General features: G+C 36.1%; 1 protein-coding gene across 1 annotated transcript in view; it reads right to left on the reverse strand.

Annotated features, from left to right (window-relative positions):
• The window catches only part of AGBL3 (AGBL carboxypeptidase 3), a 74099-nt gene that overhangs the window by 50937 nt on the left and 2889 nt on the right, over positions 1–20273 (reverse strand). Inside the window, 4 exon segments of the mRNA XM_025929866.2 lie at positions 670–808; positions 4119–4226; positions 18362–18547; positions 20183–20212. Of these exon segments, the coding sequence (XP_025785651.1) occupies positions 670–808; positions 4119–4226; positions 18362–18547; positions 20183–20212 (463 nt within the window).

Raw genomic sequence — 20273 nt, forward strand, 5'->3', positions numbered from 1 at the left:
CTTAATCACTAAGGATACTTAAATAAAGGTAAAAATAATTTTACTGGCACATTTGTTTTACACACACACACACACACACACACACACACACACACAATCTTGCTGGGTTATTTGTGACTTTTCTTTGCCAAGTAACCTTCTCTTCTATTAGGACTATGTACTTACTGTGTGTGTGTATGTGTTATAAATAGTGATTGAGAAATAGGTGAAATAAAGGATGCAAAACCAGAGCTGGTGAATCTAGGTCATGGGTGTATGATGGTTAATAGAGAACTGTATTATTCTCTGTATTTAAATATTTTCATAGTAAAAATTCCTTTAAAGAATGCTCTTGGATAGCATGCATGTTCCCAAACATATTTTATAGAACACTCATCTCAAACACTATTCCAGTAAAAAATTTGAGAAGCAGTGTGAGTGTATGTGTGTGTGTCTGTCTGACAGTTCATACTGGCATATTAAAAATGTACACTACAGAAATCTGCTTAAGTTCATAGTATTTGAATCCAGAATTTGAACCTTTCATACCCCCTTCACAATCTCTAATTGGCATCTATACTTCAAGGAATTACAGTTCATTAATGAATACTAAAACTTTAATGTACCTAATACAGAAAATAATAAATAGTTGAAGGTCCAGCTCCTCAAATAAAAATAATTAAAACCTACACTTTGACTACCTTCTGTAGATTTCCACTCTCAAACCTTGCTTCAAACATCAAAGTATTGTCATAGTTATCCACAGGTTGCTTCAGGGGTGTTCGGTTGCCCCCTACTCGGGAATACACAAAACAGGGCTCCTTGTAAGCTGATGACAGAAGAAGACCATAAAGGTATCAAGCCATGTCTAAAGTACACAGATTATTCTGCACAGAGTTTGGAGCCACAGTATAACTGAAGTGTCACTAAGGATTTAAAATTTTAAAGTAATTTGACACTAACATACAGATTTGTTGAAGTCTAAGAATTTTCAGACTAGAAAAGCAATGCCTAAAATAAATTCATGTATTTGTCACATTAAAAGTATTTATCCTACTTCTAATTTTTATGAAGTAATTGGTCCTGAACTTTCCCATTCACTATAAATAACTATAAAGCTGGATAAAAAAATATGAGCTGTTTCCATATATTTGGATAACACACAGACTAGAACTATAATAACAGTTGAAAGAAGATAAATACATGAAGTATGCCCATGTTTAACCCTGGCTTTCTTCCTGGGAATACTTTCTGACTACATCCTAAGAAGGTGGCACTTAAGAATACTCTAATAGTCTTGCTGAGCTGAGGAGGCAAGACAGTTGCTTGGGGCTACGGAAATTTATGAGACAGGACACCAGAGAGATGAAAGCTACATAGATGGAGGGCCTCAAAAGTCTACATGGTGGTTTCCTGGTGGTTCCCCTCATGGCTGAGGGCTTGGCTGTATAAGCACAAGATGAGACTGAGTAAGATAGGAAAATGTTACTGTGGCGCTGAGATATGCAATTCTAGAATATACTGTAATTCTAATCTATCCGGAATGGAAAGACTTTATGGAGCATCTCAAGCATTCTTTCATGATTCAAGAAAGGGAGCATACTAGGCATATGTACCACATCCAAGGGTAAAGACCAAGACCTAGGACTAACTGAAGGACTAAGACAAAATAAAAATTTTGCCCTTACAAAAGTCTGCCCTTATAAAAAAATAAAACCAAGCCTGAAAGAAGCAAAATGATATGCCAGCAATTTAGCTGCCTACCAGAACTGTGGCATAATTTTTAAAAAGAACATAATACAGACTTCTAAAACATAATTTCACAACGTCCTGCATATGATTAGGAAAAAATATGAAACATGAAGCAGGAAAAATGTGATCCATGGTCACACACACACACACACACACACACACGCACGCACACAATTTTCAACAAACCCCAAGATAACCGAGATGTTGAGATTAACAGATGACTCTGAATATATATCTAAAGACTTACAGGAAAAGATAGAGATAATGAACAAACAGATCAAGTAATCTCAAAAAAACCCTGAAAAACTACAGAAAAAGAACCAAATGAAAAGGCTAGAAATAAAAATTACAATAACTGAAGTTAATGATTTATTAGATGGGTTTAAGAAAGATGTTTTGGGGGCGCCTGGGTGGCGCAGTCGGTTAAGCGTCCGACTTCAGCCAGGTCACGATCTCGCGGTCCGTGAGTTCGAGCCCCGCGTCGGGCTCTGGGCTGATGGCTCAGAGCCTGGAGCCTGTTTCCGATTCTGTGTCTCCCTCTCTCTCTGCCCCTCCCCTGTTCATGCTCTGTCTCTCTCTGTCCCAAAAATAAATAAACGTTTGGAAAAAAAAAAAAAAGAAAGATGTTTTGTTATTAGCATACTATTGTAAATCAGATATGAGATTTTGCATTACTAGAGTTCTCAAAGTACAAATATCGATCTTGACTGTTAAGAACACTTTTCCTGAGGCTTAAGAAAAATTGAATACTGCAAAAGAAAGATGCAGTAAATTTAAAAACAGATAAATAAAATTATCCAGACTCAAGGACAGAGAAGAAAAAAAAAGATCCAGTGACATGTGGAACATAGCTAGAAATCCAACATATGTGTAATTGGCATTCCAAAGGACAGAAGAGAAAGAATACAGAAAAAATATGTGAATAAATAATGGCTAAAAAGTTGTCAAATTTGAAAAAAAAATCCAACTCTATTAACCTATGGATCAAAGAAGTCCAGCAAACTTTAAGCAGGTATCCAAATATAATGGTATCCAAATCTAGGCAGATCATAGTCAAATTGCTGAAAACACACAGAGACAAAAAGACACATTATATATATGTAGGGAACAATGATAAAAATTATGGCTAACTTTTTATTTAAGACAAAAGATGTCACAAGACAATGGAACATTTTAAAGAAAAAATTTTTAGAAGAAAAAAAAACATGAACCCAGAATTCTATGCACCTTGTTGTTTGGAGATTTCTCTTTCCTATAGCTACAGATCTGAAAACCATTTTGTCCTCTTACTCTTTCAGGCCTAGGACACACAATGATTTTGCTCTCTTGACAGTTTTATGTTGCTTTACCATCCCTTGTGAGTCTCTCTTAAGTCTGTCCACACTTTGGTAAGTTATACTTTGATTAAACTTTCTTAAATTACTCCCAGTATGCTATTCAGTTCCTGACAAGACCCTGATTGACTCACCTCAACTATTTTAATATTTTATCAGATCACATTTAAGTTATGTGTGGAAGTTCTAAGGCAGGTTAGCCATGTAAATATTTGAAATTAAAAAAAATCAGAGATGCTTGTCTTTACTCTGGTTCTTAAAAAATATGTGAGTATATGATTTATAGAATTGTTTACTGTATAGGAAACAATCCTTGTACATTTTTGTTTTGCCAGCCCTTTAAATAAAATACATATGCTTCCTGAAGTTATCTCTAATATATGCTCTAAGATATAGAACTTGGATGGTGAAACTGTGCAGGAATCCCATATTTCCTTACATGGTGCTTTAGAAGCAACACAGTTTGGCATATACGCTGAGACATCTATGTTTTGTTATTAGCATACTATTGTAAAGCAGATACGAGATTTTGCATGAATAGAGTTCTCAAAGTACAAATATTGATCTTGACTGTTCAGAACACTTTTCCTGAGGTATAATCTTAGATGTTATTTGCAGTGTGGGGTATTTTCCCCCTTTTAAAGATGCAATCTCAAGAAATGCATCAAACTGGCATGAAATGAAAATAAAGTCATCTGAAAGATTTCACGAACATGAGCTATCAACAGAGAGGCAACAATAGTTGCAGAATACTCTACTGGATTTCTCTTTGAAAGGTGATGTGAACATAATTCCTTTTAAATATAACTCTCCATTCTAGTGGGCATTATGTTTTTTTTTTAAAGCAACTTTGCATAAACTGCAGTACACCTTCAAGAATATAATTAGCACTAAATCCACACTTGAATCAATCTGTAACCAAACATCTTGATGGTGACAGAGACTTCATGGTATTCTGCAGTTTCCATTATAAACAGCAAAACAAATATAATTAAGAGATGAATATAGATACCAAATTATATTTTATAGCAACACGTTTTATTATGTACCCACCATCTTCAGCTAGATAAACTACAGTATCTTCCTTGTAGTTTGGATAAATAGGTTCTATCTCTAGACCTGTTGGGATGTACACTGGCTCAGGATAAGAAGGAGTCCAATCTGGGGGAAAAAAAAGAGAAAACATTATTTGAATATTACTTCAAAATAAAACAGGAAATGTTTTTAAACTTTACTTTGAAAGAGTGAGTGAGAAGGGGAGAGGCAGAGAGAGAGAGGAAAAGAGAGAGAATTCCAAGCTGATAGTGCAGAGCTTGATGTGGGGCTCGAACTCACGGACTGTGAGATCACAACCCGAGCCAAAAACAAGTGTCAGATGCTTAACCCACTGGGCCACCCAGATGCCCCAATAAAATAGGAAATTTTTACCATATATTTTCAAATTATTCATTGGTATTTTTACTCTAAAATTTGGTGTTTTATGTAGGGCTAGATTTTACCAACGGTTCATTGGAAGTGATAATGAACACCACCACACTGTAACAAAACCCATAACATTTCATTTGTACTTTGTTCTAAATTATTAAAGTGAGTAGCTCGTGATTATTTTGTGTCATTAAGGATTTCATACTGAAGATCCCATTTTCTTGAGCATTTGATGACTTTTTGACCCACTTCTGGGAATCCTGCTCCACCTTTTGTTCTCCCTTACCCTGCCTCTTTAGCCTCCTGCTTGACAATGGTTGTCCTCTAAGCTTATACATGTTCAGATTTCTATTATCTTCTCAAAGGAAGGCTATCCTTGAACCCCCATTTTCTTCTTTAGCTATACCAGCTTTCCTTCTCTTCATTATTTTTAGACCAAATTTCTTACAAGTTGTCTAGACCGTGCTGTAATAAATGACTTATTTTTGATCAAACTTTTGAACACGACCTATTTGACTGAAAAAAGTACTTCACAGCCCAGCTGCCCTAGTAGTTCCCACTTTTTAGCGGAACAGAATTTGGATGATGCATTCTCCTCCTTTCCTTTTATCTTTAGCTGATATGTGTCAGACATGCATGGCTGTGGAAATATGTATGCTCCAACAGAGGGAGCCATACTCTATGATCCCAAATATATTCATTAGAACAATTTTTTAAGATGTGGTGATGAGAAATAAGTATTACTTGACGTTTTAAGGATTGTGTACAACTGCTTTAGCAATAGAAGCGTATTTGACATGAATATGGATCAAGTCTAGCTACAGAAAAAAAATAGAACAGAATATTGATGCAAATATGCATGAATACACATAGTAGCATTAACACACAATGAAATAAATTGATAATAAGTCATAAAGAAAATTATAACTAAAGAGTGAGCCTCTCATTATTTGAAAGCCTTAATCAACACAAATCAAATTTAATCATGAACTACTAACATAGCATTGATTCTGACAATTTTGGGATTTCAACTATTTACCTTTGTGCATGTTTATTGTCAAAAGCTGCATGATTTCTTTAATTCTTAATTAAAGAAACAGAGATTTAATTAATCTGCTTATACTCTTCTTTAACTATTTACTAATAAATAGTCCTATCTTTACTAATAAATAGTCCTAACTTTACCACTGGAATCGGATAAAGAACTTATACAATAGGAACAAGTTTGCAGCTTATCAAAGTACCCTTATTGAGAACCATATTTTGAGAATCGGTCTAACCCACTTCAATCTAGCTTTTGCTCTACTCCATGAAAACTGTTTGCATCATATTTGACAGACTGTTGGATGGATGAATGGATAGTTGAACAACTCCGATGGGATTCTTATGGGATCCCTTAAATTCAAATAATGTAATACTGACTTATTGCCATAAATGCTTTCTATCTGACAATACCTTCCCTGCAGAGAAGCTTGTTTGGAGCTAAAATTGTTTAAGCAGAGATATGGGCTGGGAATGGAAGTATTTCCAGATTTTTTGAGAAGTAATCCATTAAAGAATTTCACCTGTGAGGGACTTAAACATCAAATGGATTCCTGATAAAGACACTTCTTTACTGCTATCTAGTGGTAACTTTTGCAGGTGTCATTAAGTCAAATAGCCAGGCAAGTTCTATACCCTTTTAGTATCTTCCTATTATCAGAATCTCCTGCCAGACTTTTTGATCTTTTCCATTCAAAACACTACTTAAAGGTGGTGGAATCACTATCTCAAAGAAATTATATGTCTGTGCATAACAAATGCTTTGCTTCCCAGTTCTCTTAAACTTTTGAGGTACCAAAATAGCACTGCTTCAACAATGGACCAGCATGAAATTGCTAGCATGGTTCCTCTGCCCTTGTGTTCTCTTACAGATCCAGCACACCCAACACATCCTCAGCAGGAGTCCATCCAAAGCAGTACCACAAGCACGGCAGTGTGCAATCGGCCCTGACAGGGGCCAGCACCACCCCAAAGTGCCTCCTTCCTGGAGTAAATGGGGAAGAAAATCACACATACCAGTTCAACTGCTGAGGGCAGGTATATGATCTGACTGCAGGTCCCACCCAACAACAAAAGCCTCCCAGGGGACCACACAGTGAGAGTAACCTGCAGGTTGGTGCTATACACCTCTGGAAAACACCTAGTCTGACTCAACTCAAGCCCAATGTAGCCCCAGACTGGCTCACTAACAACACAGGGACCAAACCCCATCCACAATAGGGAAAAAAGAACCAATGCCGACTGATGGCAAACATGGCTCAGCCACAACAGTAGGGTGCATGTAACACACATAGGAGACAACTCTGAAGCGCCAGGTTCTGTTGAACAGGGGACAACACACTACAGGCCACTACTTTTAAGAGCAGGAGATGTAGCTGACTTTTCTAACCCATAGAAACAGACACAGAGAGACAAAATGAGGAGACAGAGGAATATCTCTCAAATGAAAGAACAGGGCAAAATCACAGCGAGAGAGCTGAATGAAACAGGTAAGTAATATGTCTGACAGAAAATTTAAAGTAATGGTCATAAAGATACTCACTGGAATTGAGAAAAGAGTGGAAGACCTCAGTGAGACCCTCAACAAAGAGACAGAAAACATGAAAAAGAACCAATGAGAAATGAAGAACTCAATAAGTGAAATTAAAACTATGCTAGATGGCATAAACAGTAGACTAGAGGAAGCAGAAAGATCAGTGACCTGGAAGATGGAGTAATATAATCAAGCTGAACGAGAGAAAGAAAAAAGAAAAAGAAAAATTGAAAATAAACTGAGAATTCAGTGACATCATCAAGCATAACATTCATACATAGGGATCCCAGAAGGAAAAGGGAGAGAGAAGGGGGAAGAAATTTTATCTGAAGAAATAATAGCTGAAAACTTCCTGAATCTGGGGAAGGAAACAGAAATTCAGATCCAGGAGGCACAGAGAGACACCAACAAAATCAATCCAAGGAGTTCCACACCAAAACACATAGGAATTAAAATGGCAAAAAACAGTGATAAAGAATAATTTTTAAAAGCAGCAAGAGAAAACAGTTATATACAAGGGAAGTCCCATAAAGTTTATATAAAGTTATCAGCTGATTTTTCAGCAGAAACTTTGCAGACCAGAATGGAGTGGCATGATATATTCAAAGTGCTGAAAGAAAAAACCCTGCAATCAAGAGTACTCTATCCAGCAAGTCTATCACTCAGGACAGAAGGAGAGATAGAAGAGTTTCTCAGACAAATAAAAGTTAGAGGAATTCATCACTAAACCAGCCTTACAAGAAATGTTAAAGAGGATTCTTTATGTGAAAAGAAAAGACTGTAGAGGTGCCTGGGTGGCTTAGTTGGCTGAGTGTCCAACTTCGGCTCAGGTCATGATCTTGTGGTTCGTGAGTTTGAGCCCTGCATCAGGCTCTGTGCTGACAGCTCAGAGCCCGGAGCCTGCTTTGGATTCTCGCTCTCTCTCAAAAATAAATAAACATTAAAAAATTAAAAAAAAAAAAAAGAAAAAAGAAAAAAGAAAAGACTGTAAGCAAGAGTAAGAAAATATTAGGAAGCACAAAAGTAGTAAGATTAACTATATCTATAAAAATCAGTCAAGGGATTCACAAAATAAAAGGATGTAAACTATGGTACTATACACCTAAAACTTGGGGCAAAGGGTGAGGTGAGGAGTAAAGAATGAGTTCAAACTTAAGTGACCATAACTTAATATATACTGCTATATGCAGAAAGTGTTGTGTACAAAACTAATGGTAACCATAAATAAAATACTAATAATAGATGCTACACAAAAAGTAAAGAAAAGGAATCCAGGAATATCACTAAAGAAAGCCAGAAAATAGTGAGACGAGAGAGCAAGAGAAGGAATAGAGAAGAACTACACAAGCAACTATAAAATGAGTAACAAAATGGTGGTGAATACATACCTATCAATAATTACCTTGAATTTAAATGGAGTAAATGCCTCAATCAAAAGACACAGGATGACAGAATAGATAAAAATGCAAGACCTATCTATATACTACCTACAAGAGGCTCATTTCATGTCTAAAGACAGATTGAATGCAGATTCAGTGCAGATTGAAAGTGAAGGGATGGAGGAAGTTTTATCATGCAAATGGAAGTGAAAAGAAAGCTGGGGTAGTAATACTTATATCTGACAAAATAGACTTTAAAACAAAGACTAACAAGACAAAGAAGAACACTACATAATCATAAAGTGAACAGTCCAAGAAGATATAATAATTGTAAATATTTATGCACCCACATGGAGCACCCAAATACAGCAAATAACAAACATAAAGGAAGTAATTGATAATAATACAAGAATAGGAGGGAACTTCAACACCCCACTTACATCAATGGATAGATCATCCAAACATAATCACAAGGACACTTTGGACAACAAGGACAAGTGGCTTTGAATAACACATTGGATAAAATGGATTTAACAGATATATTCAGAACATTCCATCCTAAAACAGCTGAACACAATTCTTTTCAAGTACACATGGAACATTCTCCAGAACAGATCATGTATTAGGCCACAAGTCTCAACAAATTAAAAAAGACTGAAGTCATACCATGCATCTTTTCTGACCACAATGCTATGAAACTGGAATTCTATAACCACAAGAAAAAAATATGGAAAAACACAAATACATGGAGGTTAAATAACATGGTACTAAACAATAAATGGGTCAACCAAGAAATCAAAGAGGAAATAAAAAAAATACATGGAGACAAATGGAAATGAAAACACAACAGTCCAAAATCTTTGGGATTCAGCAAAAGCTGTTCCAAGAGGGAAGTTTATAGCAATATATGCCTAACTCAAGAAGCAAGACAAATTTCACATAAACAACCTAACCTTACACTTAAAGGCTAGAAAAGAACAAAAAAACCCCAAAACCAGTAGAAGGAACATTAGAGCAGAAATAAAATAGAATATAAAAAGACAACAATATAATAGACCAATGAAAACAGGAGCTGGTTCTTGAAAAGATAAAAAAAAAAATTGAGAAAACTTCGGCCAGACTCATTAAGAAGAGAGACAGAAAGGGGGAGGGAATGAGGGAGAGTAAGAGAGACAGAGAGAGAACTCAAAATCAGAAATGAAAGAGGAGAAATAACTGACATCTCTGAAATACAAGGGATTATAAGAAAGTATTATAAAAAATTATACGCCAACAAATTGGATAACCAATAAGAGATGGATCAATTTCTAGAAACATATAACCTCCCAAAACTGAATCAGGAATAAATAGAAAATCTGAACAAACTAACTACCAGTAATGAAATTCAATCAATAATCAAAAAACTCCAAACAAAAGTTCCGGACCAGATGGCTTTACAGGTGAATTCTACCAAACATTTAAAGAAGAGATAATACCTATTCATCTCAAACTATCCCAAAAAATAGAAGAGGAAGGGAGGTTTCAAAAGTCATTCTATGAGGCCAGCATTACCCTGGTACCAAAGTTGATAAAGGCGCTACAAAAAAAGAGAACTACAAGCCAATATCTCTGATGAACACAGAAGCAAAGATCCTCAACAAAATAAACAATCAAATCCAACAATACATTTACCATGATCAAGTGGGATTTATTCCTGGGATACAAGGGTAATTCAATATTCCCAAACAATCAATGTGATACACACCTCATCAACAAGAGAAAGGATAAAAACCGTATGATCATTTCAACAGATGCAGAAAAAGCATTTGACAAAGTACAAAATCCATTCATGATAAAACTCTCACAAAGGAGGTTTAGGGGGAACATGTCCTCAACATAATAAATGCCATATATGAAAAACCCACAGCTAACATAATACTCAATGGAAAACAAAAAACAAGAAACAAAACAAAACAGCACTGCTTTGAGTTCTCCTTGGGTCAAAGTCATGTCCCCAGGAGACTTAGTTAGCATTTACTATGTCACATGAGCACCAAATCAGTGCTGTTTGTGCCATTGTGTCTCTTGCATCATCTTGTGAAGTTTTTTACTCTGGCCTTCAGCTCCTTTCTCCTTTGTCTTCAGGTCTAGCTTGGAGGGTTAATACTGAGATAACACTATGCCCTCAGCCCTATACCATACATTTCATTTTAAGGAAAAACAAAAACAAAAACAAAAATAAAATACCTCTCATGTTAAAGAAGACTCTTGAGGCCCTAACTACCAGGATAGCAGACAAGCCTAGACATGTCTGAAAAGAGCTTATATTCAAGCTATAAACTCTATGCAAAAATAAATTTAGAATGTGACACTTGTAAGACTAGCAAATATTTTGTTTTAAAGTATTTGCTTGGTGTTTTCCCTCCTTGACTTCGTTAGTTTAAGTTCCAATCTGTAAATGATACTATTCTTGGTAATAAGAGACTACTAGTTTCTCAGAAAGTCAATAAATATAAATTTAGAAAGTGTTTTCATGATGGTAAATCCAAATCTGTAGAATACATTTATTTGTACTATACCTATCATCTTTTTATGGAGGAAAAGCAATGAAAATTAACAGCTCCAGTACTGATTCAACCATTTACAGCACTGATTTATTTATTAAAAACATTTTTTTAATGTTTATTTATTTTTGAGAGTGAGCGAGCATGAATGGAGCAGAGAGAGAGGAGGCGGCACAGAATCTGAAGCAGGCTCCAGGCTCCTAGCTGTCAGCACAGAGCCAGATGTGGGGCTTGAACCCACGAACCGTGAGATCTTCACCTGAGCTGAAGTCTGATGCTTAACTGACTGAAGCACCCATATAGCACTGATTTAAAAGCCTAAGTAGATGACAGTGAATATTGCATTTTTTTTCTCTTTTTTCTGTAAGACTTACCTGCCCTTCACCTTTGGTTTATCCCACTTTTTGATGACAGACATGTAGTAGAAGGAAGTGATCTTACAAAACAGATGTCTAAGAGTCACAGAAAATCTCAGGAGTAATAAAACTTGAATTAAAGGTGCTTAATTTGGATGCTTTTGATAAGTATTTTTTATTAAACAAATTTGCTGTATAAAAATTTAAAAATATACTTTAAGCCAAAAGAAAAAGAATTATCCATAATTCATCGCACAGATCTAAATATGAACATTTGGGTTTTTAGTTTCAGGCTTTGTCTTTTTCAACTATCCCATAAAGATGCTTCCAGCTACAAGTAACAACAATTCTTAAGGCAAACTGGCTTACACAGTAATTTATTATCTTATATATTTAGAAATCTAGAAACAGAGAGGATTCAAGGTCTGGTACAATCAGTGGCTCAGTGGCCATTCAAGGCACAATTTATTTATGTCTTTCTACTTTGTCATTTCAGATCTGAGGTCCTCCTAAGGTTGGATCCCTTACTGTTGTAAAATGAGAAAAATGTGGCTTTCAGTAAAACAGTGTCATGGACTAACTGACATATACTACTTAACTGAGGTGAAATGGATACTTGGGAGTCAACTACAATTCCTCTTCTTGTATATTATATCACTTCATGTATAAACTGATCATCAATTTTTCCCACCCCACCTAACCAAATATCTTAGCGATTTTTCTTTTAAAAAATTTTTAAATGTTTATTTATGTTTGAGACAGAGAGAGAAAGAGCATGAACGGGGGAGGGTCAGAGAGGGAGACACAGACTCTGAAGCAGGCTCCAGGCTCCGAGCTGTCAGCACAGAGCCCGATGCGGGGCTTGAACTCACAAACTGTGAGATTATGACCTGAGCCAAAGTCGGTTGCTCAACTGACTGAGCCACCCAGCCTCTCCGATTTTTATTAATATATATAGATCTCCCTCATTTCTTAATAGCCGTGTAGAGTTCCCTAATATGGATGGCCATTACCTGACCACTGACAGACATTACAGTCATTTCTTTACTGATGGACATTTTGGTTCTAACAGTCTCTTTATACTACATTACTTATAATATGCCTCGATTCATGTGTTTGAAGACCTGTGGGCTAGATACCTGGCAGTGGAAATGCTAAATCAAAGAACATGTGAATTTTACATATTGAGATATAAGGCACTATATACTGCCCTTAAAAATATATAGTAATCTCATATATGTATTTGTGTGTGCAATTTGTTTGAAGATAACTTTTCTTGGGGTGCCTGGGTGGCTCAGTTGGTTAAGCATCCTGACTTCGGCTCGGGTCATGATCTCATGGTTTGTGAGTTTGAACCTCACATCGGGCTCTGTGCTGACAGCTCAGAGCTCGTGCTCTCTAAGAGAAATAAAAAAATTTTTAAAAAGAATATAGTAATCTCATTTATATATTTGTACATGCAATTTGTTTGAAGATGAGTTTTCTTACTGATGTTACAAAGTTATTTCATTTTTTTCCTCTCTTAAATGCAAAAGGAGCCTGTTTAATTCTTGGAGGAATTAACCTAACGTCTGTGTATGGAATATCATTGGCTATCCCTGTAAACTTTGTCTGAGACTAGAAAATCTGTTGATATCTCCCAGACCTATATAGTATTTTATTAAAAGAAATTCTTTGGGTATTGATTATAAAAGATATTCCTTTTCCAAGATTAATTTATGTTCCACATTTCAATGATTAATAGAAGGTTCAAAATAGATAATGGGCCAGATTTGGCCTGTGGACCATAGTTTATTATTACAGAGACTGAACTCCTAACCATGCTAGTATATGTGTTTTTACTATTTAAGAAACCACCCCCAAACTTAGTGACACAAAACAATAATCATTTATTTATCTCAGCTACATGATTCTTCTGGTGGGTTAGGTTCACTCATTTATTTTGATAAGCTGCAGGTTTGGCTGGTGGCTAAACGATGTAGGCTAATCTTGGTTCATCTCTGCTTTATGCTCATCATACCCAGCAAGCTAGCTATGGATTGTTCCACGGTGGCTGGACAGGGTTTAAGAGAAAGCAGTATACAAAGACTTTTGAGACCAGTAACAAAATGGGCAAAGAATTTTATCAGTTGACATAAAAAGCCAATGAATACACCTGTTGGTCAATTGGAGAAATGCCTATGCAAGTCCTCAGCCTGTTTTTAAATCTGGTTACTTTTTTTTTTTTTGCTATTGAGCTGTAGAAATTCCTTATGTATTTTAGAGATTAACCCTTTATCATACATATGGTTTGCAAATATTTTCCTGTTCCATAGGTTGTTTTTTCAGTTTTGATTGTTCCCTTTGCCACACAGAGCTTTTTAGTTTGACGTAGTCCCACTTATCTATTTTTGCTTTTGCTGTCTGTACTTTGGCATGATATCCATGGTATCATTGACAATAGCAAGGTCTTTTTCCATATATTTTCTTCTAGGAGTTTTACAGTTTCAGGTCTTATGTTTAAGTCTTTAATCCATAATAAATTGTGAGGTTTTTTTTTTTTTTTGCATACTGTAAGATGTTAAGGGTCGATTTCATTCTTTTTCATGTGGATATCCAATTTTCTCAACATTTGTTGAAGGGCTATCCTTTTCTATTGTATATTCTTGGTACTCTTTTCAAAGATTCATTGACTGTATATGCATGGAATTATTTCTGGGCTCTCTGTTCTGTTTCAGTGGCCTCTAGGTCTCTCTTTATGCCAGTGCTGTCCTTTTTTGATTACTCTACCTTTGTAATACATTTTGAAATCAAAAAGTGTGATGTCTCCAGCTTTGTTCTTCTTTCTGAAGACTGATTTGGCTATCTGGTCTTTTGTGATTCCATCTGACTTTTAGAGTTCTTCCCTTCCCCCTTCACTTCTGTTCCCTTTCCCATTCAGTTTTCTTCCTTCCTCCCTTCCTTTTATATTTTAGTTTTTTAAAGTAGGCTTCACACCTAGCACAGAACCCAACATGGGGCTTGAACTCACAACCCTAAGATCAAGACCTGAGCTGAGATCAAGCGTCGGATGCTTAATCACCTGGGCCACCCAGGCACACCTAGAGTTGTTTTCTATTTCTATGAAAATGCCATTGGGATTTTGATAGGGATTGCATTGTTAACTGATCTTCAGGGAAATGAAAAATCAAAGCCACAGTGAGGTATCATTTCACACCTATTATGATGGGTATTATAAAAAAAAAAAGTTCTGGCAAGGAAGTGGAGAAACTGGAATCCCTGTACACTGTTGGTGGGAATAAAAAATGCTGCAAACACTGTGTAGAACAGTATAGAAATTCCAAAGTTAAAAACAGAACTACCACATGATCCAGCAGTCCAACCACTGGGTATTTACCCAAAAGAATTGAAATTAGGATCTTGAAGAGACATTAGCACTCTCATATTCATTGCAGTACTATTCACATTAGTGAAAATGTGTGAACAATCTGAATGTCCATTGATGGACAAATGATACAAAGTGAATGTGCTACACACACATGCACACGCACACACAGAGAAATAGTATTCAGTCTTAAAAAATGAAATCCTTCAATATGCAACAACATGGATAAACCCTGACACATTATGCTAAATGAAGTCACAGAAAGACAAATACTACATGATTCCACTTACATAAAGTATCTAAAATTTCCGGAGTCCAACTCTGAAAGTGGAATGGTGGCTGCTGGGAGCCAGCAGGAGGGAAAAATGGGGAGCTACTAATCAACATATTTAAAGCTTCAATAATACTGGATGAGTAAGATTTATAACAACATTGTGCCTATAGTTAACAATACAGTATTGCACATTTAAAAATATGCTGAGGGTAGACCTCATGCTAAGTGCTCTTACCACAAAAAAATAAATATAAAAACTAAAATAGCCAATAAATATATGTAAAGATATTCCATGTCACTAATAAATAAAGAATATAAATTAAAAAATAACATATATAAAGCAAACAACACCAGATTGTTGAAAATCAGGGAACTAAACAGTGTTTATGGGTATATGGAAAAACACGCCTTCTTACGGTGTAATGAAGGATTAACTCAGAAGGCCTGGGTTGTCCAAACTCTGCACATACCAAAGAAAAGTTAGACCCTTGTAAAACTCCTAGAAGATAACCTCTCAGACTTTGGACTATCCTGTTTGATAAGAGTCTATCGTCTACTTGGGGCTTTGGGTCACACCAGATAATTTACACTAATGTGACTTATGGTAGAGGGACTTGTACCATATGCTATCAGTTTTAACAGGAGAGGTTAGAGACTGAGTAACTAAGGCCAACCATATATATACTCCATGGAGACGTGACCAGCCCCTCATAGAAATCCTGGATACCAAAGCTTGGATGAGCTTTCCTGATTGGCAATACTTCATGTGTTATCTCACATGGCTGGGAGTATTAAACACTGTACAAAAGACACCATTAGAAGGGGACAACTGGAGCTTGTGCCTGATCTATCCTGGACTCTAGTCTATGTACCTTTTACCTTTGCTGATTTTTTTAACCTTTGCTGATTTTAATCTGTATCATTTCAATGTAATAAACCATAACCATGAGTATGGCAGTTTTTTGAGTTCTAGGAGTCCTTCTATGATCATTGAACCTGAGGGTAATCTTGAAGACCTCAACCATGCTCATATTAATTGTTACAGCTCCTCTTGGAGGGCAATTTGGCAGTATTATTTTAACCGGAAATCTAGGCATTTACTTCCAACACTACACACACACACACACACACACACACACACACACACACACACACAATAGGACACATATAAAATAATGTTCATGTAGTTCTGTTTGTCAGAGCCAAAGACTAGAGACATCTAAAATTCATTAATAAGGTAGCAGTTACAGAAAATATTGTTTATCCAATTAAATCTAATAAACCAATTTATATAAAAAAAGACTGATATATGTGAGCTGATGTGGAAAGACTTTCAAGATATATAGTTGTGTAGGACAGAGTTCATTTATAGCTAAAGCAGAAAAGCTCTATTTTTATATCTGGGGAAGTATGGACATCTAGCTTTGACAGTTGGCCAAGATAAGGACAGTTAAGATTTATAATGTGCTATTTAAAGTCTGAAACTCCCCTGGTACCCACCATGGGCAGTTTATCTACTGGTGGTTTTCATCTGGCAGAATCAGACAGCCTGGCTTGACCATATGACCACAGGGGCATAAACACTCAGCTGGAACTTTTGACTTAGAAGTCATCTGAAGCCTGTGTGTGTGTGTGTGTGTGTGTGTATACATATATACATACATATATATACATATATATATATATATATACATACATATATACATATACATATATATGTAAATAAATATATATATACATATATGTGTATATATATATATATATATATATATATATATATATACACACACACACACACACACACACACACAGAGAGGGAGATGGAGAGAGAGAGGGAGAATGGGAGGGAGGGAGGGAGGGAGGGAGGGAGGGAGAGAGAGAGAGAGAGTTCAGAGAGGGGGAGACAGACTTCTCCTTTACCCTTTCTCCATCAAATAATATAAAGAGAAAAGTTAGTTTATAAGAATGTGTAAGTAGCATCTAATTTAAGTAAGTGTAGACAATTATAGTAAGTATAGATGGTTTTTAATTTTACCCACCAGTGAATGTCTAATAATATCTCTACATGGCAATAATATTATTATAGCATTATAATATGCTATAATTAACACAAAGTGGAAAACAGTGGCAATTAGGAAGTGCTGATAGGAATGTTTCTATCATTTGTGTGTGAGAATTGGGAAGATAAGGCTGTAAGCCACTGAATGAAAACTAAATATGAGAACGCACACATACAGAAACATAAAAATATTCACTGAAATATGCACACTTCACGTCCATAAAACATACACTGAAGGAAAGAAGCAGAAAGTGGGAGAGGAGAGAAAAACGACAAAGGGGCACAAAGATAGAAAATAAGAAAGGAAGGGCAATGGCAAAAGGGAGAAAGGCAGAAGGTGAAGAGGATAAAGACACACAGGAGAAGGAAGATACTCAGTGTGGTGGTAGGGCAGGAGAAGAAGGAGAAAGAGGTAGGGAGAAAAAAAGAGCAAGATTACACAGCCATCTGGCATACCCTCTGTCTGCAACCTCACTCTACATAACAGTTTGAATGTGACTGGACCCGTCATGCTATTTGGAATTGTTGAGAATTACAAAACTCTGGCACATGTTTTAAGTTCCTCTTTTAAGCACATGTGGCTTAAAACTGAAATGCAAGTGCAAATGCACACCAGAGTTTGAAGATTTCATATGAAAAAAAAAAAAAAAGAATGCAAAATATTTTGGATATACTTGGCTTAAATAAAATATATATTAAAACAATTTTTTTAATGTTAATTTTGAAAGAGAGAAAGCACTCAAGAGGGGAGGGGCAAAGAGAGAGGGAGACACAGAATCTGAAGCAGCTCCAGGCTCTGAGCTGTCAACACAGAGCCGGATGTGGGGCTCGAACTCACGGACTCAGGTCATGACCTGAGCCGAAGTTGGACACTTAATCGACTGAGCCGAAGCGCCCCTAAATTAAATATATTTTTGAAATCAATTTCACTTATTTATTTTCCTTAAAAAATATTTTTTATGTTTATTTTTGAGAGACAGAGACAGAGTGTGAGTGGAGAAGGCAGAGAGAGAGAAAGAGGGAACACAGAATCTGAAGCAGGCTCATGCTCCAAGCTGTCAGCACAGAGCCCGATGTAGGGCTCGAACCCATGAGACATGAGATCATGACCTGAGCTGAAGTCGGACACTCAACCAACTGAGCCACCCAGGGGCCTCTTTTTCCTTTTTTAAAATGTGGCCACTAGAAAATTTTAAATGATACATACAGCTTATGTTATATTCCTGTTGGAACGCACTGTTCTAACACCATGAGTCTCCTCATTAAGTTTGGCAAAGTAAGTATGCTAATATTTGAATTCCAAAAACATCTAGGAACATACCAATATGCTGGACTTTTTCATCAATGACCTCACAGTGGTACGGCCACCGTGTTGGACTCAGTGGACCAGAAGAAGAAACACCATACAAATCTCGTGGTTCACGAAGACGTGGCACCCATCTCCCTAGTTGATATTCCAACAGTATCTGGGTAGTCCGGGGGAAAAATGGGTCACCAACAGAGTTAGCTGAAAAAAGATTCAACACAATCATGAGTGATAAGAAGCAAAGCCCCAATTTCTATAATTTTTTAATACATTCCTTTTTCCCTCCCAATACCATTAATTTCTAAATATCTGTGGATATTATAATTCATGGCACTTAAAAAATAAAATTACTGGGGCACCTGGGTGGCTCAGTCGGTTAAGCTTCCAACGCATGATTTTGGCTCAGGTCATGATCTCATGGTTATGAGATGGAGACCTGAGTCGGCCTATGCTTAAGATTCTATCCCTCTCCCTCTGCCCATCCCTTGTTCCCTCTCTCTCTAAAAAATAAAAAAAAAAATAAATAAAAATTACTATTGAAATTTTGTAACAATTGATCTTTACAATAGCTAAAAAGTAGTTTTTGACCTCAGATACTATTATTTTATGCTAAATTCCGTGCTACTCCAAAAACATTTATTTCTCGCAATTATTCTAGCAAACTGTTTACTGCCGAGTCTTCTTAAACTTAATCACACTGAGGTGACGATTTGTCCACGATCATAATTCCTCACCGCCTACTGGAAGAATATTCTCAAGGGTTGCTAGTGAACTCTGTCACAAATTTTTCTCAGTGCTCATTCTAGGGTCACTGTGTGACACAACCCCAAAGCACATAATTCACAAAGAATACAACACAAGTAGGCAGCGCAGAGGCCCTGTCTCTTTCAATGGGATAACTGTGGGGCATCAATTTGATGTGGATAATCACCCCTCATGTACCTTGTCTTTTATGATGCTATACTTTCCTGTTTTCTCCCTTTCACATATTTCGTTTTCCATTTGTCTGACTCCTCTTGCTCTCCTACCTCTAAAATGTGGTTTTTTACCTAGATTTAGTTTTGGGCTATTTTTGTACAATAACAGATATATCAAGCTGGACTAGATGTCAGACCAACTGAGTTCTATTCCACCACTTTGTTTCTATATGATTTTTCTTGGCTAATGCAGCCTCTCTGAACATAAATTTTACTATATGTAAATAAGGAATAATAATACTCCCTGCTACTTCTCAGGATTGTTATTTAGATCCATTTTTTCAACAGTTATTAAGCATCTAGTTTTTCATTATGTGAAGAGACCACATTTTGTCTAATTTACAGTATGACTCAAAATGGCAAGGTAGCTATGAATTAGGAAATAAAATTAGATCAATATCTCATACTGCTCATGAGTGTAAATTATAGAGAAATTAAATACAAAATTCAAAGTATTTAGAGAAAACTTATATGATTATAATAATGACGTTGGGGTAGGGAAAGCCTCTGTAGCTTAAACAGATTTAAAAATAAAGAGCCACAAATGAATAATGATAAACTTAACATCAAAATAATTCAAAGTCATGGAAGCAACATTAACAAATGATTACTATAACAGGGAATTCATTATAAGAGGAAACAAATAGACAAGCCTATGGAATAATTCTCAATTTCTTCAGCAATAAAGACGACACTGGTTAGAACAGTGAGTTACCTCCCTTTTTCCAACAGATTGGCAAAATTTTAAAAAGCAAAAAAGGGTGGCAAGATGTCCATAAACTAGTACTACAAATATTTTATGAGTATGGGCATAGATATGTGTGTAAGTGCAAAGAAAAAGGTCTAGAGGGATACATACCAAACTGAGAATAGTAGGCATCTCGAAAGACTTTTACGATAGAAAGAGAGAGAGAGAGAAGAAAAAAGAAAAGAATTAAGGCCTTATCTTC

Source organism: Puma concolor, chromosome A2, assembly GCF_028749965.1.
Source record: "Puma concolor isolate L17-30 chromosome A2, mPumCon1.1.hap2, whole genome shotgun sequence".
Taxonomy (NCBI): domain Eukaryota; kingdom Metazoa; phylum Chordata; class Mammalia; order Carnivora; family Felidae; genus Puma; species Puma concolor.